This window comes from Acomys minous (genome assembly GCF_964271855.1).
Source record: "Acomys minous genome assembly, chromosome: 14".
Lineage (NCBI taxonomy): Eukaryota > Metazoa > Chordata > Mammalia > Rodentia > Muridae > Acomys > Acomys minous.
In genome coordinates, this window is record NC_140496.1 from 99,568,406 (window position 1) to 99,593,645 (window position 25,240).

Sequence of the window (25,240 nt, forward strand, 5' to 3'; positions counted from 1 at the left end):
TGAGAACTTCCAAAGCAGACGTGGTTTCACTGCTGCAGTAGAGGAGGCTCAGAGCTGTGCTTGTGGCTCTTGAGTTTGCTGGCTTTGAAAAACTGCACACTTAATGTTGCCTAAAATAAAAGGGATTTTAAGGGTGTTGTGCTAAATTTTATACAATAGGAAGGAAATTAATTGGATGCCCTCTTCTTGCATTATAAATAACTATATGAACATAACCTTATGTATAATAAAAGGAATACAGCAATACAGAGGGCCTAAAGGGGGGAATGAATCCTATTTTCCTAGAAATTTTCAAGAAAACATCAAATAATATGAAAATGAATGTCATTTAAGAGTTTTTTCTATTTAACTGAAAAAAATCAATAAAATTCATGTCATGGGGTTTTATAACTCATTCAATGTAATTTTAAAGACATTAGCCTCTAGCTGGGTCCTTTTCAAACGTGTATTTCTACTGTTGCCCAGATTTCAGTTTTCCTGAGATACCACGGATTTCTCAAGATAATTTGTTCAGTACTAGTGAGAGCATGACAGCTAACGCCAGGGCCAGAGGGAGCGGCAGAGAGGGCCTCTTTGCTTCCTGCCATTATTATGCATACCTGGGTTCCAAAAGCTCTGCTTTTCTCTTGGTGCATGCAGGGAGGAGCCCTTGTCGGTCCTGAGCGTTCCCATCCAGTTCAGCCTCCTCCTTCCTCCTTCCTCAGTTTACACCAATCAGGGAGAACAATAGAAAGGGGGTGATGCCTGTTTCAAACTCATGAGAGAGCCTGGCAGTGGTGGCACATGCCTTTAATCCCAGCACTTGGGAGGCAGAGGCAGGTGTATCTCCGTGAGTTTGAGGCCAGCCTGGTCTACAAAGTGAGTCCAGGACAGCCAAGGCTGCACAGAGAAACCCTTTCTCCAAAAAACAAAACAAAAACAGACAAACAAAAACCCTCACAAACACATGGAAGATACACAGTGAAAGAAAGCACCAATGGCATGACACTTTTGTTGTCTTTACTCATCAAATTCAGGACCTTTCTCCTCAGAGTCTCTGGCTAACCACCGTTTGTTCTGTCAAAATTGGCAACACTCTCCTAGTTGTTTATGTAAAGAGAGAGCCTTTGTCTAAGCATAATGGAGCTCCCTGACCATGAAACATCATTCGCTCTCTTTGTTATACTAACCTTTTCTTTTTATAATTGGATAGTACCTTTTAATTATAAAAATGATAACAAATTGAGTGGAGAATACTGGTTATACATGAGAGAAAGATCTAGCTTATACATGAGTGTGCTACCATGTTAACCTTCTAAGACTCAGGTAAGCTATTCAGTGATTTCATCATCACTTACCATAATGAATTATTATGCTCTTATTTGTTTATAAAATTCCCCTGTATTACTTTACTCCTTTGCTCAATCGTTTGAATCAAATAATCCTTTGGAAGCCACTGAAGGGAATGCCTGGAATTAACATCTGTTTCTCTTGAAAGCAAAATTAATTATCCATCTGTATATCCCTAATAAAAAATGTTTGTTCTCTACTTGTCTGAAACACTCTTAGAACTTTGTACAGAACACTCTGCTACCATCCTCAAATTTCTCTCTAAGAAACCAACGTGAATGGTAAATGACTTGCAGTGTATTCGTGGGGCTGAGCTGAATGTCTGATAACTCAAGTAAAATTAAGTTTCCATGTAACCTTAACAGGGCTCCTCATGATGACTTCTACAGCACAAATTATCTGTTGGCTTCAAGGCGGTGGTTTACATGGTGGCTCACAACCATCTATAATGTAATCTATAAGGTGCACTGTGTACATAATAAATAAGTAAACCTTTTTAAAAAAAAAGAAATCTGTAGGTCATCATAGAGTCTTCCAGTTGATGAGTTTTTCCTCAAATGGGAAAGGATGCTTTGCACTAGAATTTTGATCTTTCTTGGTTGTTTGTTTGGTTTGTTGGTTGGTTGTTGCATGGTGATTGGATAGTGTTAGGTGGATTTGGGTGTTGTGTTATTGGTCATAGAATTTTTTTTGAGACTATCTCACAGTGTGGCCCATGTTCACCTCAAAGTCATTAGATAGCCCAAGCTGGCCTTGAATTCATGACCTTCCTACCCCAGCATCCTAAATTCTGGGATTACAGGCAGATGGCACCATGTCCAGCCAAACTTCACTTTTAAAACATCTCTTCTCTGTAAAGTAATATTTCCTTCAGATATCTGGTCATTAACATAACACATAAGTCTTCTTTGGCCAATTCTGAAACTTTCTGGAAGTCTCAGTTGCCTCTTATAGGATGTACTTTCATTTGCACGAACTCTAAGCAGAATCATCTCATCCTCTTGGAGTTCTCAGGATTCATATAGAAATCCATCCCAGAAGTGTAGGCTCACAGAACATACTAAATCAATGCAAGACATAGAGAAGCAAAGGAAAATAAATAGGACAGACTAATATATTAAGGATAAAGTGAAGTTCTTGTAATATGAAATAATTACAATACCTACATCCAAAATCCACAATGTGGAGATTGCCCCCTAGATAGACAGATAGATAGATAGATAGATAGATAGATAGATAGATAGATAGATAGATAGATATGATATAGATATCACTATCTATCTCCTCACTCTTTATTCTTCCTTCTTTCTCTTTCTTTGCCATCACCTTCTTTGCCATTCCAACCTTCTCTCTTCTGCCCTTCCTCTTTTCCTCACTCTAAAAGGGTTTTGCGTTTATAGTGGTTCCTCAAAAATATTGAGTTCCACTAATATAAAGAAATGATGGGATCCAGATGTGGTGGTGCATACTGGTAGGATTTGCTGAAGGAGGCAGAGGCAGGAGGATCACAAGTTTGAGGCCAGCCTGAGCTACACATTTTTGAAGACCTGATAGTTTAGTCTTACAATCAACCTAAGCTATTTAGGGGTTAAGATGTTTTTAGGTCTAGATAGAAGTTTTGAGTTGGCAGAGATGAGAGAGGATAGATATCGATTCTCATTCAGAATTTTAAACTCACCAAGATAGGAAAGATGTCTTCTAAAAGATTGCCAAATGCAATTAGCCAAAACACCTCGAATGTAACATTCATATGATTCCTGAATATTTTGCGGTTCTTCTCACGGTATTAATTTTTCTACTTTATGTGTAATAATATAAATGTATGTGCCAAAATAAATAAATAAAATCTAACAAAAGAAAGAAAGAAAGAAAGAAAAATGATGGGAGATAAAATAGTGAGTGTACACAAGGACAGAAGACTCTTAATTCCAGCCATAGGACTTTTCATGAATATGAATTATGTCCTATAGCTGCCTGCCTTTAAGCACTTGGCATAGTTTATTAATACTTAGGTAAGTCTTTTGTGTTTATGAAATTCTACATCTAAGGGGTACCTCTTAAAGGTAGTTAGGTACTGGAGAGATGGCTCCCCAGGTAACAGTACTTGCTGTACTAGCTGCTCTTGCAAAGTGCCAGAGTTCGTTTCCTAACATCCACATCCAGCAGCTCACAACACCCTGCAACTCCAGCTCCAAGACACTAAGCAGCCTCCTCTGACCTCCATGGGCGCACATGCACATGTGTATACACACATGCAAACACACATACACATAAAAATTTAAATCTATGTAATAAAGAATGTATTGAATTTTTACAATAAGTGAAAGTATAACAAAATGTGAAGCTTCTTGAAAATAAGAACCACGTCTAATTTATGTGCACATTCCTTAGATGGCTTCCTATGGAATCTTCTTTACAATAGTCAACACTCTAAAAAAAAAATCCTTGTTGAGTGAGTGGAGGAGCCACTGGACAACATGATTTAGTATCCCAGGAAACTGCTAGTAGCAATCCCCTACTACAGGAGAACTTAGCCGCTTTAGTAAGAATCAGTAGGAAAAAAGGAATTGAGAGCTTTGCTTAAGGAATTTGCATGGCAAAATGAATTAAGTGCTGCACACTTCTATTCATTAATAATTTTAATATGTCATAACTGAGTATAATTTTTATAATAAGATCTACTAGTGAGAAAGGTGGAGAAAGCCAAACCCCTTCTTGGAGAGACAATGTTTAATTCCCTAGAGTCCCCTATTGACAGCTGATTTGCTCATCTACTAAACTGCCCTGTGTTGGGAGTCTGAATAGTTTATATATTCCACCTTTGAAAGTTTTTCACCCAGGGATAGGAACTTCCGAGGGCTGCAGTTTATGCGCATATGATCTTAATTGAACATATTCAGTGCGTGGAAGGAATTTGCAGAATTCTATTAGATTCTCCCCCCTTGATATTTGTCTTTCAACATTCCGTTACATTGTAGCCTAATCGTTTCCAATTGAAGGTTATGTGGGAAATGCCTCAACTGCACAGTCCGATGGATTGAGAAACACAGAATCTTCTCCCATCAGTGTCTAAAATATGTACCTGAACCCAGGCTCAGAAAAATCTGACAGAGCCCTCACTTTCATTTTATTATTTGACAGTACAGGAAATGTCTAAGGCTCTTAGCATTGCCTGTGGTTAGTTGTGAAGTTGCCACAGTGTGTGTTTCATATACCCTCCCCGTGTTCCTACGCTATTTTGAGTTTCCTTAACTAATATAACTGTTTTCTGTTTGTTTAATTTTGGTTTTTGAAATAGGTCTTAAGTATCCCAAGGCTACCCTCAAACTCCACTTTGTCATCACAGATGACCTTAAACTCCCAGGCCTCCTCTACCTCCTGAGTCCTGGGGTTATATGTGCACACTACGTACAGCAGACAAAACCTTGTTTCTGTAGTGCTGGGCATTGGGACCCTGCATGCCAGGCAAGCAGTCACTCACTGAGCTACATCCTGTGTCATTTCTTTCTTTGTATGACTTCTTTCTTTGGAGAAGATTTCAGACCTATATACAATGTATTTACTGTCATCTTATATTGGGGGATATTTCACTCATTTAGGAAAGTTTTCATCTCTTTCTCAAAATGCTTCAGCTAAGCTATACTTATCCCAAGTTACCAAACATTGTGTGATCAGACAAGACTAAGATAGCACATCCCTGGTTTTTTTTTATTTAAATACTTCATTGAACCAAAGAATATTAAATCTACAAAGCCAATGGATTTCACTGCTGACACACAGGTTGGATAGTCTATATATTAAACTCAAATATTTTTCTCAGATTATCCAATAACAAATGATGCAATAAATATTTATAGCTTTAAGCATCAGAATTTCCCCAAGCTTTGAAGTTTGTCCAGCAGCTTTTCTCCTGATCATTGCTGTCAGTTTTGTGGCCTCCTAGAAGATTCCACTTCAGGTTGATTAAGCTGTCCCTTCTTAACTCCATTCACAGCAGTCTTCCCTGCAATCACCCACAGCTTATTTGTGCAGGTTAACTCTGCCATCACTTCAAACTCACTCCTCTCCTCAAATGAACAATTTATCAACATTATAAACTTCTGCTGACTTACCAAGACTAAGGAAACCAGTTTAAAAGCATTTCCTATATTCAAGAACTTCAACATTTCAAACAGCATTCTTACCAAAAGGCTAAACAATCTTGGACCGCAGTTTGCTGCTATGTGATGTAATTTAGTCACCACAAACAAGGTTAATCCTTTGCTTGGCTGACAGTTGAAAACTTAATTTTATTTCAGCCTTCTTTTAAAAAGTGTGTGTGCGAGTGCAAGTGTGTGTGTGTGCGCGTGCGCGCTCGTGTATGTGTTTATGAATTCTTCTATAATAAGACACTTCTTTTCTTAATTTTCTGATTCCCTATCTGGTGCATGCATGTAAAGTTGAAATACATCCTTGGTCCGATATTGCTGGAGTGTATTATATTAGTTATAGATGTTATAGATGGAGTGTATTAGTTATAGATGTTGCTTTAGTACATAATAAACATTAGAGTTTGTCATTTAATTTGACACACACAAAATAATACACATTCTGCTGCCTCTAAGTCATGACATTCAAGGGCCACCTTTTATATTTTGATGTGGTAGATATGTTCTCATAAATAAAAGACATGAGCTTTTTTAAAAAGTCATAGGAAGACCATGTATGTGCTATTTGAAACACCATTCACTCCACTCTGCTGTTCAGCAAAGAGAAGTTCTGCCATCTCTGCCATGGTAACTCAGATCTGCTACTGTAGTGCAAGTGAAGCTGGAGGCAATACATTAAGGAATGATGTAGCTGTGTCCCAATAAAACTTTATTTACATTTACTGAAATTTTAATCTCATATACTCTTCACATTTTAAATTGTTGTCAAGATTTTGATTTCCCATCATTCAGTGTACAAACTGTGCTCACGCTATAATCTGTACAAGGACAGTGGAAGGCTTGCATTTGGCTTGCAAGTCATACATGGCCAACTTGGATTCAGGACTTGGTTTTAGGAATTTAATATTTGCTTGCTTGTCTTTATTTTCAAGCTACTTTTACTGGATTTTCCAGACTCATATAATTGAGGAATAGAGAATTCTTTGTGAGGAGTCATTCTTCCATAGGAGTCGCTGTGCACAGCCGAGTACATGTTCTTTAAGTTAGAACAGAGCAAAGCATATTGTACACCTTGCTTGTATAAATCAAGAGCAACTTGGCATTGTGTTAGTGTTTCTATGTAAAGAACCCAAGATCTTTTTAACTATACTTAGACAGTTCATGTGGGTGGCAGGGCTTCCAAACCATCCTTTAGTTGTTTCACTTCTATAGAAAAGCATAACTCTCAAACCTGGGCACCACCTCACCAGCAGCCTTTAGAAATGCATTGCTTTCTATATGTATCGAGCCTCTACATTGACTTTCTCCAAATGTCCTAGTTTCCATTTCTTGTCTGTGTTTTTTAGGGAGTCACAGGCAGCCCAGGAAGAGCAGGACTGGCTGGATCCCCAGGTCTTCGAGGAGGAGAGGGTTTATCGGGCCCTCCAGGAAGCCCTGGTGTTCCAGGCCCAAAGGTATTTCCATATTGTTTGTGTCAGGGCCCTGTATGTACTGGGTAGGCCACAGATGAACATGTTTTAATAAAATCTGGCTAACAGTAAAACTACATTAGAAAAAAAGGAAAGTATATGGCCTGCAAGCATCTATTCCCTGTGCTGGTGGCCAATCATGTGAGTGGTGGGGCTCCCAAACTATCTCTTAATTGTTTCACTCTCAGCTACCAAGGACAACAACTCATTAACCAAGAACTAGAGGCATTTCTAAAATGAACCTTTTTTAAAAAAAAAAAAATTATTTCGGGCTCTCCTCCCCTCTCTGTCGTCATGTCTTCTACAAGTAGAGAAATGGAATTTGCCCCTAGCATACTTTCTCAAAAACACTTCTTACTCCTCTGAAGTTGGACACAGTAAACAAACCTTTATACACATTTATAATCAACACGCCTGATAATAGAGCTGGCTGCTGCTCAGACTGGTAAAACTGAAATGATAATCATGGTAAAAATCTGAGTCCATCCCGCAGAAAGGTCTCTCTTTCTGGTGTCTGTCACTGAGTCATCTCTGGAAGACAGGGAAAGCATCACAGTGACCACTTGGGTACAGAGAGTGTTCTGTCTCCCATAACACATTCTAGATACCACAGCGTCACCGTTTTCTCTGAACACTCCCACATCCATGTCACAGGTTCACCCCTTTCCCTCTTCTTCTGACATGCACACCAACTCACTGGAACTTCCTTTAGTCATGGCTGTATTTTCTGTTTATTATGATAAATTTTTACTTGTAGAAAATGGTGGAAAAGACAAAGACGATGTATTTGACATCCCCAATGCCTTGTGCTGTTATCAAAAAATGGACATATATATGCATATATATATTTGTATTTCGTTAACGTATTTACAGATTCTGAGGTCAAGCTCACCTCTCTTTGTTTGGTCTGTAGGGTGAACAAGGGCTACCTGGTCAACCTGGAGTTCCAGGTAAAAGAGGTCAGCGTGGAGCTCAAGGTGACCAAGGACGACCTGGAGAGCCTGGTCTGAAAGGGCAACCTGTACGTGTCCATTCTGCAATCACCATACACTTACTCCACAAATCAAGCCACCACTGAGCAGTAATGATTCTCCTGTCTGTTCACCTTGCAGGGAGAACATGGTGACCAAGGTTTGACAGGTTTCCAGGGGTTCCCAGGCCCCAGGGTATGTTTACATATGTTCTGGTAGTCTTAAATTATCAGCAAGAAAGGCAGGTGTTGAAATCATCAATACTTAGACTATGACCAAAGTTTTCCTTTGATCTTTAAATTTTGTGGTGTTACACCTATGTGTTTGAAGTTTGAAAACGCTAATTTCAAAACCCATCTAGTTGCTGAACTTGGTGAGGCAAGAGGATTAGAATTCAAGGCACCTAGGATATACAAGGCCTTGTCCAAAAACAAACAAACAAACAACAAATAAAGCTGGAGAAATGGCTCGTTGAGTGAAATGCTTGTGGTTCTGGTCCCAGAACCCACATCAAAGCTAGTCACAGTAGCTCAGGGTTCTTTAATCCTAGCACCCACTGTGAGAGGGGGAATCGCTCGTGGGCCAGCTAGCCTGGCACATGCAGCAAGAAAAGTAATGTCACAAGCAGGGTGAAAGGTGTTGTCTGTCCTCTAACTCTGCTCTCTGCACAGTCTCTCCACCACCACCACCACCACCCCCCCCTCTCTCTCTCTCACACACACACACACACACACACACACACACACACGTTGATTAAACAAAATTTCTACAATCCTATGTCCTATCGATTTTCTTATATAATTGTCTTGTTCCCATTTTAAGAGCTATTTTTGATCATTCTATCTTGGTTGGTACAAGACTCTTCTTTATGTGTAGAGTATGTATAAAAGGCTAAATCAAGCTTTCTGTTTTCATTGCATCTCTAGGGTCCAGAGGGTGATGCTGGCATTGTTGGAATTGTGGGCCCTAAAGGTCCCATCGGGCAGAGAGTAAGTACAGAGTCATCTTGTCACCCAAGGCCTCTGCTCCTTTGCTTGTTGTAGGACTTTAAGTTAATATACTTCACATCAATGATAACTTAATAAAGTGATTTTTTTAAAGACAAAAAGTCATAACACTATTGGAAGCTCCAACCTTTTACAGCTCATCAATCAGTTTGAACAAAGTACCATCGTAGACCACTCACTCTTTTCAGTCCTTATTTTGAATAGTCATCAGAATAGCAACGAAGAATGGGCACTGTATCTGTTAACCCACCCCAGCATTACCCCAGCATAAAGCAGTTTTGTGCCGTGCACATGAATACAGCTGGAGTGCAAGCACCACCCACCCAGAGGAGGTTAGCCTCCGTCCAGAGCTCTGGAGACCACACTTGGACGGTTCTTTTCCCAGAACTGAGTTTTCTCTCCTCAGGATCGGGCATGCCAAAGAGTGGTATGAGCGGCTGGAAGAGTTCCAAAAGCCAAAGGCTAACAAGCTTCATTTAGCAGTTCCGTGCCTGGAGCTGCAAAATGTAATGAAAGCCAATGAGCCAGCCTCGGTCCCGGGCAGTGTTCGTTCATTTCGCCTTCTTACAGTCTTTATTATTCATGCCGCCGTCATGCCGAGGGATGGTCTATAAAGCAGAAAGGAAACAAAACAAAGGTTTTCAAAACGTCAGACAGTGATTCTGCTGCAGTCACAGCAACTGCGCAGTTCGCTGCGTCTGTGCTAAGGCTGTTGGGCAGGAGAGAGAGGAAGATGAAACAGTTCAGAGGCAGCAGGGAAGGCTGTTGCTTAAAGTGTGGTATAGGAGTGGGCTACTGTAAAGGGTAACTGTTGCTTCCCTGAGCTCCTCAGCATCTGGCTTCTGTCTGAAGTGGGGCTGCATGAGGTGGGGCTGGGGGAGGGGGAGGGATCTGTGGGCCAGGACTAGAGCCTGTATCCCTTTGTGGGTCAATCCTTTTTGTCACCCCATTAATAGTACAGTTCATGTAAAGAGCTCGCAAGACTTAGAATAAGAACATGGGGCATAAGTAAGAGTTCTGATGTGTTAGTATTGAGGTAGGGGATGCTAGTGCCCAGGCTGTGTCTCTTATGTCATTTAATTCTAATTAAAATCTTATGAGAGTTGCTGTCACTCCACCTTGCAACACAGAAAGCTAAGTGTCTGGAAAACATTTCCAATACCTTGGTATGCTAGTGTGACAGCGGGGGGGGGGGGGGGGGGGAAGCTTCTCTCTCTATCCCATTGACGAGCTCCCAAGCTGCTAGACAAAGCTGCAGAGTCAGAATGCACTGTGGGTAGTAAGTGGCCTCAAGCCTGCTTCCTGCCCCAAAGATCAAGAAATGTTTGGTGGTTAAGCTAGGAAATCAAGACTTTTTTGTACTCCATTCCAAAACCACACTTGCATAGATAAAACTACTACCTACCTACACAGATGGCTGATACCCACTAGTAAAATCATAGGGTGGTGTTGGGAACACTCAGATAAATACACATTATCGTCTCCTCGTATCAGTCTACACCTTTCTATTCTTTTAAGAACGTATTTGGGAGACATATCATAATTAATTAGACTAAAGTTTCCTGGACGGCTATTGATTCTAGAGGCTACACTGCATTAAATTAAAATCCTAAGTTTCTTGCTTCAACTATAGATCATTGAAATTTGAGTACCCTACTTATCACAGGTCATCTCTTAAAGTTTGTTATGATTAAAAAGTGATCTCAGCGCATTTAGTCTACCAGGTAATTTCTCTTTTTGCAGTCCTATTTATGATTAGAGCTGTTGGACAATGGACCATATTACATTAGATTTAAATTTGACAATATTATCTCTTATCTCCACATGGTGTAGAAAAAAACTTGTTAGGTATTTATAGTTGAATATTTCATACTAATTATGAGCCAGAAAGATAAATTTTCTGTGAACGGAAGCAGAATTTAATAGGGAGAAAAAGAAACTCAAGTGAGTATTTTATATTCATTCAAAAATGACAGTCTCTGTACACACTGAGGAAGGAGTTCACTAGCTACCCAGCTCACTCAGGGAATCTCTCCCTAGGTAACAGGTCAGACTCTCAGCATCTTTCCTGTCTAGTTCTGTCATGGCCCTGCCTCACAGAGGAACCTGCAGCTTGGTTGGTCACATAAGACCCCTCTGGTTCCACCCTGTGCTCCCTATCTGCCTTGCTTCATGGAACTCAGGCGCCCGTCCCTCCATCATCTGTACAAAACACCATTCAAAACTGTGTCCATTATCCCAGCTCCTCTACATTGATTCATCTCATTTGTATGTAATGCTCTTCACATAAAATCCGGCCTAGGACTTCCCATCACAGCAACAGTTTGATTTTGGTTTGGGTTACTTAGAAACAATAATGTACAGCTCCTTGGTAGGGAATACAGCAATATTCCAACTGCATCATAAACTGCCAACACTGCTACAATTTCCCCTCTAATGCCCTTTTCTCCTCTGGGCCTCTAAAAGAGAGACATGAAAGATGGTAGTTCAGTGATATGAATGGGCATCTGCGGTTCTTTTTCTTTTTTCTTTTTCTTTTTTAATTTTAAATTTTAATTTTATTAATTTATTCAGATTACAACTCAATTGTTATCCCATCACTTGTATCCTCCCATTCCATTTATACCCTATTCCCCTCCCCTAGGTCTATAACGGACACTATATGGTCATAGGCTATCAAGTCTCATCTTGGGGTTCTTTTTCTTAGAGTGAAACTGACCGATTCCTTTTCCCCCTGCAGGGAAGCACCGGCCCTCTTGGCAGAGAAGGTATAATAGGCCCCACAGGTGGAACTGTAAGTTTGTTACAACACAGCTTTTATTCTTTTGTTGTTAATCCTTTTTCAAAATCCCTAATCCTAGAATACTCCATAAAGAATCAGCCTGCGTATTTGGGAAGCAAAGGTTAAAAAACGTTTTACGCTCTTTCTTCCGGAAGGCCATTCTTAGGGGGTCACAGCACAGTAGGTTTGCATGGTGGAGACATGTTAAGCTTGAGAAAAGCAGAAGAAGCTGACTCAGAGAGAGGGGACAGTAGTGTACACAGAAGCAATTGCTAAGCTATAAAAATGGGCCCAATTCCAAAGGAAAGAACACAAAAAGCAAAGTGGGTTCTGATAGCCAAGATCTGAGTCTTTGGGACAGTGGCTCTCAGCCTCCCTAATGCTGCCGCCTTTAACACAGGGCATGTCATGGTGACCCCAACCCTGAAATTCTTATTGTTACCTCATAACTGTAATATTGCTACTGTTATGAATCATAACACCAATGTCTATGTTTTCCGATGGTCTTGGGTGATCCTTGTGAAAGGGTGTTGGGCCCCCAAAGGGGTTACAACCCTTGGGTTGTAAACCACGGCTTTAGAAGCGCCCACTGTAAAGAGAAAGATATTGATCAAATGAGGAAGAAAAGCAGGACAGCGCAAGGGTAGAAACAACAGTCTCAAGAAACAAGTGGTCAACACACTTTCCGAGAAAGCAATCGCAGGTTACACTGTAAAGAATAGGAGCTGTGGGCGGATACCGTCTCTCTAACTCACTCTGTAGCCCCCGTGGCTTTTGTTTTGCTTCTTTTCCATGACAACATTTCTCAACTTGTTACAGCAAATGGCTGGAGTAGGCGCCATTTCTATTCAATACATGATGTTCATAGAGGCTCATCTGGTCAGTCAGGGAAAGGGCTCAGTGAGGTACACAGCGGATGCTTCACCCATCCCATCCGTGTCTGGAGTGGGCAGAGAGAAAACGTTCTGCCAGTGCTGTAAGAAATGTATCTGTGAAATGAAAGCAAGAAATAAGTCAGTGACTGAAACAGTGTCCTGGGGCCTATTACCGCGCCGATGTCCACACAGAGAGACACAACAGGTCAAGACTGGGAAAGCCAAGACTCACTCCCTTTGGGGAGGCCATATTTTGAATCATTTGAAAGTGTTACGTGCAGACATTTTAAGGTTGAAAAACGGAACATTTCAAGTGTTAAGGGGAGCTCTTTTCTTTGATAAATTTAGAGAATTTGCCACTAAAGTTTCTGGAGTTTGTTCAAAAGACATAAAATGTGTAACTCATTCTCTTGGCTTCCAACATCTGCTATTCAGAGCTACATAAAACTGTAGGTGGGAGAGTTCTCATAGTTCAGTGGGTGGTTCTGCAGCACACACTGTTCCGATTAAGGAATGACTGTTCTCCTGTGTCAAAAATGTGAAGTGTTATTGGTCAAGGAAAATGTGATAAAGAAATGTCTCAATTAAACTATCTCACTGTGTTTTGTTTGTACGATAGTTGTTAAAGGTCATTGTGCTATTTGCCATGCACGTCAAATTTCTTTTCAAATTTTTTCCATATTCTGTTTTTTCCATTCTAAGAAGAAAAGTCCATTATAAGAAATTAGCATCTGAAAATCACATGTGCACACACACACACATACACACACACACACACACACACACACACACACACACACACACGTTGCAAGGGAAAACAGGTAGGGCTGAGACAATGACGATTTCTTTTCCAAAAAGGAAAGCAATAATGAGAGAGCAAAGTCATTGTAATGGAATGCACTCTAGTAAAAAGAAAAAAAAAAGCTGGCTAAAATAACAGACAAGAGGGCAGAAGTAGATATGCAAGCATATTGTAGCTTAATCATTACCAAAAGATGCTGCAAGTAATATAAAAAAAACTTTTTAAATAAAACATTTTAAATTTGTATTTTTAAATCAGGTATGAAAAAAATTATTCCCAAACACAATAAGAAATTAGTGTGGAGCAGCTAAAAAGCACTTGCTGTGCAAACCTGACAGCCTGAGTCCAGTCCCCAGATCCCACAGGAAGAAGTGGAAGTGCTCATTGCTGAGCCATGCCACCTCAACACATATACTGAATAAAACTAAAAGGGGAACAGACAGTGAGAATAAAATAGAACAAAGAAATCACTCTAGAAACAAGGTTTTCAAGGGCTAAGAGAATCAAATATTGGAACTTAGAAGTTGAAAGGATTTTCCTTCCAAATTCGTTTCTGACAAGTTTCTGAGTAAAACTGTTACTGCATCAAACAGATGCCCATCCATGTCACTGAACTACCATATTTCTTCCCTCTCTTTTAGGGACCCAGAGGAGAAAAAGGCTTTAGAGGTGAAACTGTAAGTTTAATAAATAATTATATTTGTGATTACAGCATCCCTTGTCTTTCTGTGATAGTCCCCAGGGAATCAGGGGCTGTGTTAGATTTGCCTACCATGCCCCTGATACTCATGGGCTAAAAATCAAATTACAGTTGTCAAAAAGAAATAACACGTATGGTACATTCCAGTGGGATCTGATAAGCCCCAGATGTGTTTAAGAACCTGCCAATCATATTCTCCCCAGATCGCTGTGTACAGGAAGAGATGGGTCTTCTCCAGGGCTGAAGCAACAGCCCTGCCAGGTCACGTGAGGCACACGGGCTATAACCAGCCAGCACTAAGGATGCTGCAAGGGAGAATCAAAGCAGTAGCATGTTTGTGCCATTTTGAGATAGACTCTTGCCATGTTGCCCAGGCTAGCTCCGAATTTTCACTCCTCCTGTCTCCTCTCCTCCTCCTCCCCCCAGGGCCAGGGATGGCAGACATTTATGTATACAAAGGGGAAGTGTGAGCTTTGATTATAGATAGTAGGAAGAGGCTATATCCAAGAGAAGCAGATGAGAACAGCCACCATTTTCCACAAGTACCATCATTTGGTCAGGTTTTGCCACAAGCACGATTCATGCTGACCAGACTGCACCATCCCCCATGGAGAAACAGTAGGCATGGAGTAATTAGCTAAAAGGGGGGACATAGGAGTATTGGGCACACCCTGCCCCCACCCCTGGAACTAACGCTTACTACCCAGGACTGAGTTACAGTACCTGCCACCTGTACCTTGGTTCTTTTTTTCAGGGGCCTCTTATCACAAAGTCTTTTCCTGTATATTCTATCATATAAGTTTCTTTCGTAGTGTGTGACTAAACTATGTGACAGAAACAACTTAGGGAGGAAATATCTGATTCAGTCATGGTTTGGGAGCGCACTCAGTCCACGACTGCTTGGCCCCACACACAGGATCAGAGCATCATGTCTTCAGGGACCTGCGATGGAGAACAGCTGTTCACACCATGGCAGACAGGAAACAAAGCTGCAAGTCTTAGCATTCTGCTGGTCTTCTCCCTTTGTTTCCTATTCCACTGGCCCCAGCCATGCAGGATCAATCGGTCATCTCTGGTAATGCCCTTACAGATGTGCCCAGAGCTGTGTCTGAACTCTTAAATGCCAATAAAAGGCAGCCATCATACCTTCCTAAAATACTTCACCTCCCATAACCAAATCCTGGTGACCTGCTGTGCTACTCTTGGACTTTAGTTCAGTATGTCTCCCTCACTGGAGCATAAGCTCCATGGGGCATAGCTTCTGTTTTTTAGCATTTGTCTTAATGATGGGGCTGCAATCACTGACTGCACTTGTCTTAATCGGCACTCACTATGTAATGAATCTTATTTATTTATTTATTTATTTTTGAGGATAGTGAGACACTGTTTATCTCAGGATGTAGGGACTTTTATTAGAATAGTTCACAAACTACTTAAATAAATCTAACTTCTAAAGGAACATTTTACCTCTTCATATGGTACACATGTTATAACACTCAGTTTCTGTAGTTGTGTAGATTTGATCCACATTATTATTACCTAACAACACAAGTGAGATACTCTTTTTAATTTTTATTTTTTTATTAATTTTTTAAAATTTTTACATGTACATTTATATTATTACACACACACACACATATATGTAATAAAATGCATACAGCAAGTGGAACCATGACACAATCAGGAATTATATAAATGTTACATTCTTAGTGTTTTGGCTATTTGCATTTGACAGCCTTGAAGAAAACGTATTTCCTATCTTGGTGCATCTAAAATCATGAATGTAATTCAATATCTATCATATCTCATCATTATCAACTTAAAACATCTATCTATACCTCAATATATCTTAAACCCTAAACAAATAAGCTTGATTATAAAACTAAACTATCTGGTCTTCAACCCCGTGAGAGACTTGAGAAGGAATAAAATTGATTACCTGAGTATACAGGTAGTACAGTTCAGCAGCTTCCCCAGGTGAGATACTTTTAAAAGATCATTTTCAATTTTAATAGAGTGTTCTCTCATGCAATGTATACCATCCACAGTTTTCACTCCTTCCACTCCTTTCAGTTCTCTTCCACCTCCCCCCTTCATCCCCCACTTCCCCATCCCCCACCCCCACCCACCCCCATCCCCCATCTCCCATCCCCAACCCTCACTCCCTGGCCCATTCATTACCCCTCCATCTCTCTTCAGAAAAGAGCAGGCCTCAAAGAGACAAGAGTCAAGCTGGACAAAACAAGATACAATAATGCAAGATGAAAGCCTCCATATTGAGGATAGACAAGTCAGCCCAACAGGAGGAAAGAAAACCCAAGTGCAGTGCAGGCAAAAGAGTCAGAGATACAAGTTCTCCCACTATTAGGAGTCTCACAAAAAACCCCAAGCCAACAACCATCACCTACACACAGAGGACTTGGCGCAGGCCCATACAGGCCTGGTGCTTGCTCTCTCAGGCTCTGTGAGCCCATACGAACCCTGATTCTTTAAATCTGTGGGGTGTGTTCACCTGCAGCCATCTATTCCCTCTGTGCCCTACAGTCTTCCCTCCCCCTCTTCAGCAATGGTAAATATGAGTGGGTGGGTAAATATGGAGGATGGGTTCAAACGGTTTCATTTTAAGTATTATTTACATTTCTGTGATCAGCTTCCTGAGAACGGGCTCGAAGAAGACATTGTACATGTTAGATGCCATCTTTGATATCACTGTTTGATACAACTGCTATCTACCATCTTTCATAGCTGTAGTCCACAGTCAACAGCCCAGGTCTATAATGAGAGCGCAGATGTTTTCTCCTTGTCGTGGGTTTGGACTCCTTACCGAGGAAGCTTCATGTCTCCTGCAGCACAACTTTGTAGATGCAGAATTGGTTAGAAACGAGGCCTTCCCACCTGTGGGTGCTGTTTCTGCGCCTCCACGCGAGAGGTTTCTTCTGTAGTCTATCCTTGGTCCTTGTCTGGCTGCCTGCCTGTGGGTTTTATTTCTAAGTCCTAGGACTCACAGACTGAGGAGTCCTAAGGACACCTAAGGAGCCTGCTCATGGGCAGTGTGCAGGAAACACAAAACTCGTGTGTTTTAGTTTGTAAAAGTTAAGAAGAATTTCTGACTTGCCTGGGATTTCAAACCTCTTTTAGGACAAATTAGCTAATTTGAGGAGAAATTTAAAGAGCAGTGTCAAAAATAATAGGATGCAGTTATCCTAAAAGTAAACCGTTAACTCACACCAACAATAGCATTCTATCGTTTCTTTTCTAATTTTAACAGAATGCCTCAACTTGAAATATAACTTAAAGCGTCAGAAGTAGAAAAATTTAAAAAGAGAAATGCGCCACAGATTTTAGGGAGGCTGCTTCATTTTTGTAGTATGTTATGATAAAATAAAATCTAGTATAATGTTGAAGAATTCTATTGACATTTTCTCATTTAGTCTAAGTTAATATTGCTTTATACCTTTTGAGTATCAGAATTATCCTATTGCCTCCAATGTGGCTTATACCTTGTAAGAAAAAAAAGTATGAAAAAATCCTATATCTTAAAGTTAAAATTTTTAAATATATGGGTGTATATTTCATTCCTAGATAGCATAATTCATTCAAATGAAAAATAAATCAACTCCTTTGATTCAACTACAAATTTCCCTACATGCATACAAACTTCGAAATTGAACCCTTTAACTCACACTCCTGGTGTGACCCCTTTCTCCAGTTACAAGAGATTAGGAGTCTATGGCCATACCACGCTGAGCCCATCTCTTCTGATCTCCTTAGCTAAGCAGGATCAGGTCTGGTTATTAGTACTTGGGTGGGAGACCACTTGGGAAGACCTATTGTGCTGTGGGGATACTCTGGTTTCTCTTCAGATGGTATAAGTCTTTCGCCTTTTACAAAAGATGAGGAATAAATCTTTTTTAAAAGGCTTGAAAACCACAATTCTCTCTCTCCTTTCCCCTCCCCTCTCCCCGCATCCTTGTGAGTCTGTCTGTCTATTCTTGTGTGTGTGTGTGTGTGTGTGTGTGTACACGCTCATGTGCATGCTCGAGTGTGTACTCAAAACTACAGTCTTAACTAGCGCCTTAAGCAGCTAGGCAAGTACTCTGCTCTGAGCTACATCTTTCGCCTGGAAACCAAATTCTCAGGTGGGCCTCGCAGAGCATCCTTGCCGAGCCTGTTGTTTTTTGGGGCTACAAAGAGAGTAGACAGCCACTCACAGGGCAGCTTGAAAAAGCTCATACCTAACTTGCAGCCAGGCTTTAAACCTTCAAAATCGCTGATCCCGGCCCGGCATCGCTGCTGTTAATAACCCTCATTTAATATTGTACAGCTCATAATTAATCCCTCCAAAGCTCTCAGGAGTCGCCTTCCCCTCAGCCGCAAAGACACATTTGGCAAAGGCTAAATAGATTCTCCAGTTGTCACAACTGGGCAAGGAAGCTGCTAGTGACTGTGAGAAGGGAGGGACTGGGCGTCCTGTGATAAGGTCCTCGGCTTTCAGATGGGAAGACTACTCTAAAACTGAACCAGCCTAAGAGACCACACCGGTGCGGGGGTAATCGACAGGTGCGTTTATGTAAGAGAACCGAACTAAGGAATTTACCTAAGGAAAAGACCACATCACATACTCACATTCCAGGCCACACACTAGTTTTCTTAAATCAAATGATAAGTTGTGTTACTGTTCAAGGATTTGTGTAAATTGGGGAACGAAACAGAGAGAAGTAGCATAATTTAAAGAGAATTCTGTACAACCACCCAATCCACTGCCACAGCCATCTTTATGAATGTGACTCCCCTCAGGAAAATCAGAGTTTTGCTACAAAGCACTTTATAGATAGAATGTGGGCAATTCTGTGGTGCTAGCTGAAGGGCTGAGGGAACTGATAACATGTAATACAGTTGGACTCACAATTTGTTTTATTTGGTTACTTGGCCCGTTTCATGCCACTGCTGCATTGGGGTTGCCCTGCCCTGTCTTGTTGCGTGTTAAGGATTTCATTGGGTCATACTTGTGGTGAACGGCTCTGCTCTGAGGAACAAGCTGAAATGAATCTGGTTGTGTCAGCAGTAGGAAGAGATTGTTCATTTCACTATGGTACATTCCTCTTTCAGAGTCAAATATAGGATAGACAGTTTGTACTGAACCATCAGAGAGATTTTATAAATGTCAGGGACATGCTGAGTGGCTCGGCTGCACAGCTGTTTATTGTTTTTGCAGTGTTGGTTCAGAATGGCTCTAACTCGCTCTAACCTCTGCATGACTTAAACTTAGACTGCCGCTAATAATGTCATTCCTGCAAATTAACGAGCAGCTTCTGGGGACTTTTGTATGTTTTCTGATTAAATTTGTAAGCCCCAAAAAATAAAATAAAATTTTAAGTGTAGAGAATACAAACTATGAAATGTCTATCATGCACAGTGTGACAGTTCTCCAGCCTGCTTAAGTAACTCTGTTATTTGTTCTAGAACCCACATTAAGAGCTCTAGTGATAAAGGGCCCTGAATATGAAGCCAGTTACAGTATCACCACTTGAAACCGGCTGGACATTAATTTTTCTTTTTGCCATCTTTTAAATATAATCTGGGTTTGACTCAATATGATGTTAACATTCAATTCACCATCAAATAAGCTAATTTTGAGCAGATGTGTAGGGCATGAACGATGATTGCTGTTGATACATTTTGAAACATTTGAAAAAATGTTGATACGTCTGAAAATGTCAGCATAACTTTTGGCATCTAAATGTACCTACTTAAGCCTTCCTACTTTCTAAATTAATAACATTTTAATGTTCAATAATATGGTAAGAATTACTGAGGATCTAGTATGTATTTAGGCACTATTCTTGTTCCAGAAAATTAAACAGCAACAGACATTTTATCAAACCTTAGGAACTTTCCACATTCTATGGAATGAAGGGGGAAAAGGTTGTAGTTAGTTGAGGAAAAAAGAAACTGGCATGAGAGGTAGCTATGGAGGATATAGAGCTTTAAAGTGCTTCTGAGAGAGTAATGTGCCTTCAACAGCTAGAACGGGTAGTCAAGAGTGTGTGGAAGAGAACATGGGATGCCAGACATGGTGGTACATGCCTGTGACCCCTGTACTAGGAAGGCTGGCACAGGACAATTTGAAGCCAAGTGGGCAACGGAGAGAAATCCTATAGGAAGAAAAGAATGAAGGGAAGAAAGACAGGACAAAAGGGGAAGGAGGCTTTAGAGATGTGGAAGCAGCAGGCTGTCGAAGGTGTGTAGGATGTGTTGGTAAGGACCACATCCCGAAGAGGAGGCAACGGGATGAGGTGGCCAGGAACATCATTTCTGTGTTCCGCTGACTTAGGTTGTGATCCAACCTCCGTTCCTCATTCTCTGGCTGCTCAGTTGGTTCATGTCCTGCTGTGTGACGTGGAAATACAGCACACAGCTTAGCACAAGGAAGGTCAGTATGCAGTGCTGAGCTGCACGATTAGGAAGTTTACGCCTCACGTCTAACTGAGAGGCGCTGCATGACTAGGTTCTAAGAGGAGTGTCATGGGTGTCGTGGATGGGATGGTGTCTTCCTGGTTTACAGTGTCTGCGTGGAGGAAAGCAGGACATCTCTCTGCCTTTTTAAAACAAGGGCGCTAATCTCTTTATAGAGAGTCCACCCTCATGACCAAGTTCCCTCTCAAAAGCCCCATTGCAGACACCACAGAGTTAGAACTTAGGACACTATTCAGAGATTGCGTAGGCATTAGGCTACATTGAAGATGAAAAAGTATTTTAGAGATGTTTAGAGGGAAGCAATTTATAAATTATAATTATATGATACAATTATAAATGTATGAAGGAGAAGACATATAAAAACAATGAAGTTTCCAGCTTTGGTCTTTAAGTTGGTGCCAACAGAAATAGCTTAAGCTATATTAATATTTTACATCATAATTTACTTAATTTGTTAATATGAACAAATTTATGCCTCCAACAAAAAAATTAGATTTACACATTTTTCACAATTGTGGGTCATAGTTAAGGGTAAGAGCATCTAAATATGGAAACAACTGTGAATCGCATGATGTGCACAGCATCAACAGGCGACAGCAGAGGTTAAACCTTGGTTTATACCAAATCTAAAGCAATCTACATAATCTACAAAAATGTGCTTTTGTCTTCTTTTCTTTTAGGGCCCCCAAGGACCAAGAGGTCAGCCAGGACCCCCTGTGAGTTCATCTCTATTTCTATCCGCTTGCCGTTGATGGATATACAACTGCCTGGTTCCGAGATGTTTACTAACAAGGTTTTGTCTTGGTTTTTGTTCATGTTACAGGGTCCACCTGGAGCACCTGGTCCAAGAGTAAGTTTTCTTTGTTGTTTTTATTCTTTTTGTCTCAGAATATCAACTTGTGTGTATGTGTATGTTGTATGTGTGCATTGTATGTGCATGTGTGTATGTTATGTTCATATTGTATATATGTGTGTGTAAATTGTATGTATGGTATGTGCCTTTTGTATGTTGTGTGTAAATAGTATGTGCACACATGTATGTTGCATGTATTGTGGTGTGTGTTGTATGTGTGTGTGGCACGTGCATGTGTGCATTTTGTATGTGTATGTGTAGTGTGTGCCTGTATGTGTGTGCTGTGTGTATATTGTATGTGCATATGTGTATGTATTGTGCATGTCTGTGTGTGCATGTTGTATTGTGTATAGTGTATGTGCATGTGTGCATGCTGTATGTATGTGTATGTATGTGTTGTGTATGCTATATGTGTGGTGTGTGTGTGTTGTATGTACATGTGTGCATGATGTATGTGTGGGGTGTGTGTGTACATGTGTGTCTTATTTATGTTAGTGAAGGCCAAAGGAAGATGTTGGCTTTTCTTGTTCTATCTTCCGTCTTACTCTGTTGAGACAGGTCTCTGGCTGTAGCTGTGACTAGTAAGCACCAACACCATATCTGCCCCTGCTCCCCACAGCTGAGGCTTGCAAGCTTGCCCACCCATGCCTGTATTTTAACATGAATGCTGTGCTGGTTCAGGTCCTGATAGTTGAAGGGCAAGTGCTCTTACCCACTGAGCTCTCTCTCACCCCCAGCCGTGTGAACTTTGAACTGTTAAAGTCACTCCATCCTTCTGGTATACCTTAGTTCTTTCTGTTAAGCCAGTTCAGCTACAATAACTTGAAATCCAAGTCCTGTGTTTCTTATCTAGAAAAGGGTTATTATATTTCCTGCTTTTTGGTTAAATTTGAACATTAAATAGTAGAAAAGCATCCAGCACAGAGGGATAGTACATAATACTCTAGTTTTTCTTCTTTCTTGGCCCTGACTCTTCCTTTTAAATCTTTTTCTTTTAACCAGAGATTTCATCTCAGGCTTTACATGAATCCTTGTCAGTAGCTAGTGTCTGGAAAAGCCATCAAGCATCTCAAGCTTCTCATATGTTTGCTTTTGATCTAATTACCACAGCCTAAAATGTGCTGGGCTTATTTTAAAATAACATTTCTATTTCTTTGGCTTTTATTCCTGATATTCAAATATTCTGAGATTACTTTCTCTTTCTATCCACTGCATATTCTAAAATGTCTTCAACCCCTGGTCCCTGCGAGGGTTCTGCCTGTACCCTCAGTCTCAGCTGTTCCTCGTTTTGTTGGTCTCCTGGTCATATACAGTGGCAAGTGATCACATTTACTTCCCTGTTGACATCCACCATTTGCTCCAAGCAGTGGTCAGCCATATGCCTTCCAAGCCATAATTATTTCCACACACTGTTCTTGGGTCATTTAGATCATGATAGTTCTGCGTGGCTGTCCACCGTGTTCCGTGCTCAGCAGATTCGGAACTCTGCATTTCCCTCAGTTTTGCTTTGCAGCTGGGAATAATTTTCCAGCAAGTGTCACAGAATTTTCATACACTCTTACTAGTAATGATATACTGAGGATGGTTTTAATGGTTGATTTTTATCGACCATGTATGCCACTCTGTTCTCTCTTGTCCGCTGTGTGCTTGGAATGCTGGTTTAACCTTTCTTTTGCCCTTATCCATTACTTCCAACCTCATGGTGGCTTTGAGACATTCTAGCTGTCTTCCTGAAACATCTGAAGAGTCACAAAAATTAATGGCAAGCTAGAAAGCCATAAAGAATTTTTTTTTTATTTTAGTGCCTACTTAGGGGGCATATTCCCTGGTCTCAGTGAAAGATCTGTAGGTTGCTACACAGCTAAAACCAAGTAGACACATGGAAGGCTCCATCTTTGAGAAAAAATATACAGATATACACTTTGAGGAAGTATTAAGAGGCTTAAACTAGGAAGTATAGGAAATACCTATGCTTGATAAATAATAGATGCTCCAAAAATGCTACATGCTCAGTTCCTTTTTTGCTGTCTTCCTCTCCGGTCTCTCCTAATCTCATCAAATGTGAAAGCATGTTTCTTCACACTGCTTGCAGAGGCAAATATAGGAATGTCAAAGTCTAGCATCTGTGCAGCAGAAACCTACATGGCAAGCGCCATGCCACAGGCTCCCTAAAATTCTCCTAATCCCAGATCCTCATTGCCCCCCCCCCCCCCGGTAGAACTGACAGCTCCCTCTTCTTCGTCCATGCTTACTTTGTATGTCTATTTCCTGTTCAAGTCCTAAATGAGCACTTGTTGAATACATGTGCCATGTGTGCACACACGTGTGTATATTGTGTACACACATTATAGCCGGGCCTCTCAGGATACTTCGGCATGAGTCCTCTAAGGAAAAGTTTTCCCTTTGCGTGGGGGGGGGCGGGTGGGGGGGCGTAAGATGACTGGATTAGAAGTAGATGGCCCATGCAAGCGCAGTGGCACATGAAGCAGAGGGCCGCAGAGTCGAGGGCAGCTGGGCAGCGCTGCGGGAGCCCGCCTCAGAGAAACAGAAGAGCAACACAAGTCCTCTCTGGTTCTCTAGCGACTATTTCAGGCTGCAAGCTGAATTCATTATTTGGTGGGAGAGGAGGCCAATTTAGTGAGCCTCTTACAACATTCTTTTGTAATAAAACAAAATTAAATATTTAGAAAGTTGATCTGGAGAGGCGGCTTGGTGGATGACAGTGCTTGTGGTGAAAAAAAGAAGGCCTGAGCTCCAATCCTCAGCACCCATGTCAAAAAGCTGGACATGGGTGCCTGCACATATAACACAGCACTGAAAGGGCGGAGGTGCCGACATCTATATCTACAGCTATAGCTACATGTTCTAAAATGACAAAACAGGTAAATTTCATCTTATATGAACCTTACCTGAGTAAAAATCAACCATTAAAAAACTCAGTATATCATTACAAGTAAGAATGAAAGGCTTTGGTTTTTGTTTTGGTTTGGTTTGGGTTTGGGTTTTTTGTTTTGTTTTTGTTTGGGTTTGGTTTGTTTGTTTGTTTGGGGTTTTTTTGCAAAGCCATTTTGTCAGTTAAATTTTTGTGTGACCCTTGTCATGACGTAAAAATGTCTTGCTGCGGGCAAGATGAAAGACGATTGACAAGCTCTAAGCCAGCCTCCATCCCCTGCCCTCTGCCAAAGGCCTATGGAATTAGATTGACTCACAGTCCTAAGTACAGGGAAAAGCTAATGCTTCCAGAAAAGCAGTATTTTTGATGATGATGCGAGAGTGAGCCGGCAATGACTAGACTCGGTGTCTGTGGCAGGATACGCAGAAAGCAATGATGAAATCTACCCCGGGATGCCGGAGACAGCCCTCGGTGTGCTAAAGGGGGAAGCATGGTGGGAATGTGTGTATGTGTGTGCATGCATGTGCACATGTGTGTATGTGTGTGCATGTATATGTGTATGTGGGTGTGCATGCATGTGCACATGTGTGAATGCATGTGCAGGCATGTGTGTGCATGCGTGAGCGTGTGTGTGTGTGTGTGTGTGTGTGTGTGTGTGTGTGTATGTGTGTGAGATGAGGCAGAGACAGATATCAGTAAAAGTCAGTGAATGTGATGATGAGGCGTTTCAGCTGACCTCTCCTAGTTTGTTTGTCCACTGTGAGAACTGGAGAGGTGAGTTGAGGGGTGGCAGCGAGGTCTTGGCTTCAGGGGCCAGACGTACTTCCACTGCAGAGAGGGTCGTGACCTGAAATGGATTCCTAGCCCCTTGATGTTTCCGCCATCCACCTACCCTGAGACATCAGAACTCCAAAAAGGAGCAATCTGCAAAGGT

At 41.1% G+C, this 25,240-nt stretch overlaps 1 protein-coding gene across 5 annotated transcripts in view; it reads left to right on the plus strand.

The window, feature by feature from the left end:
* The window catches only part of COL24A1 (collagen type XXIV alpha 1 chain), a 257,071-nt gene that overhangs the window by 212,460 nt on the left and 19,371 nt on the right, over nt 1-25,240 (plus strand). For all 5 annotated transcript variants that reach the window (XM_084757416.1, XM_084757418.1, XM_084757419.1 and 2 more), the window contains 8 exons: nt 6,824-6,931; nt 7,860-7,967; nt 8,059-8,112; nt 8,844-8,906; nt 11,665-11,718; nt 14,025-14,060; nt 21,241-21,276; nt 21,384-21,410. In XM_084757416.1, the coding sequence (XP_084613542.1) occupies nt 6,824-6,931; nt 7,860-7,967; nt 8,059-8,112; nt 8,844-8,906; nt 11,665-11,718; nt 14,025-14,060; nt 21,241-21,276; nt 21,384-21,410 (486 nt within the window). The remainder of the gene's footprint in view (nt 1-6,823; nt 6,932-7,859; nt 7,968-8,058; nt 8,113-8,843; nt 8,907-11,664; nt 11,719-14,024; nt 14,061-21,240; nt 21,277-21,383; nt 21,411-25,240) is intronic.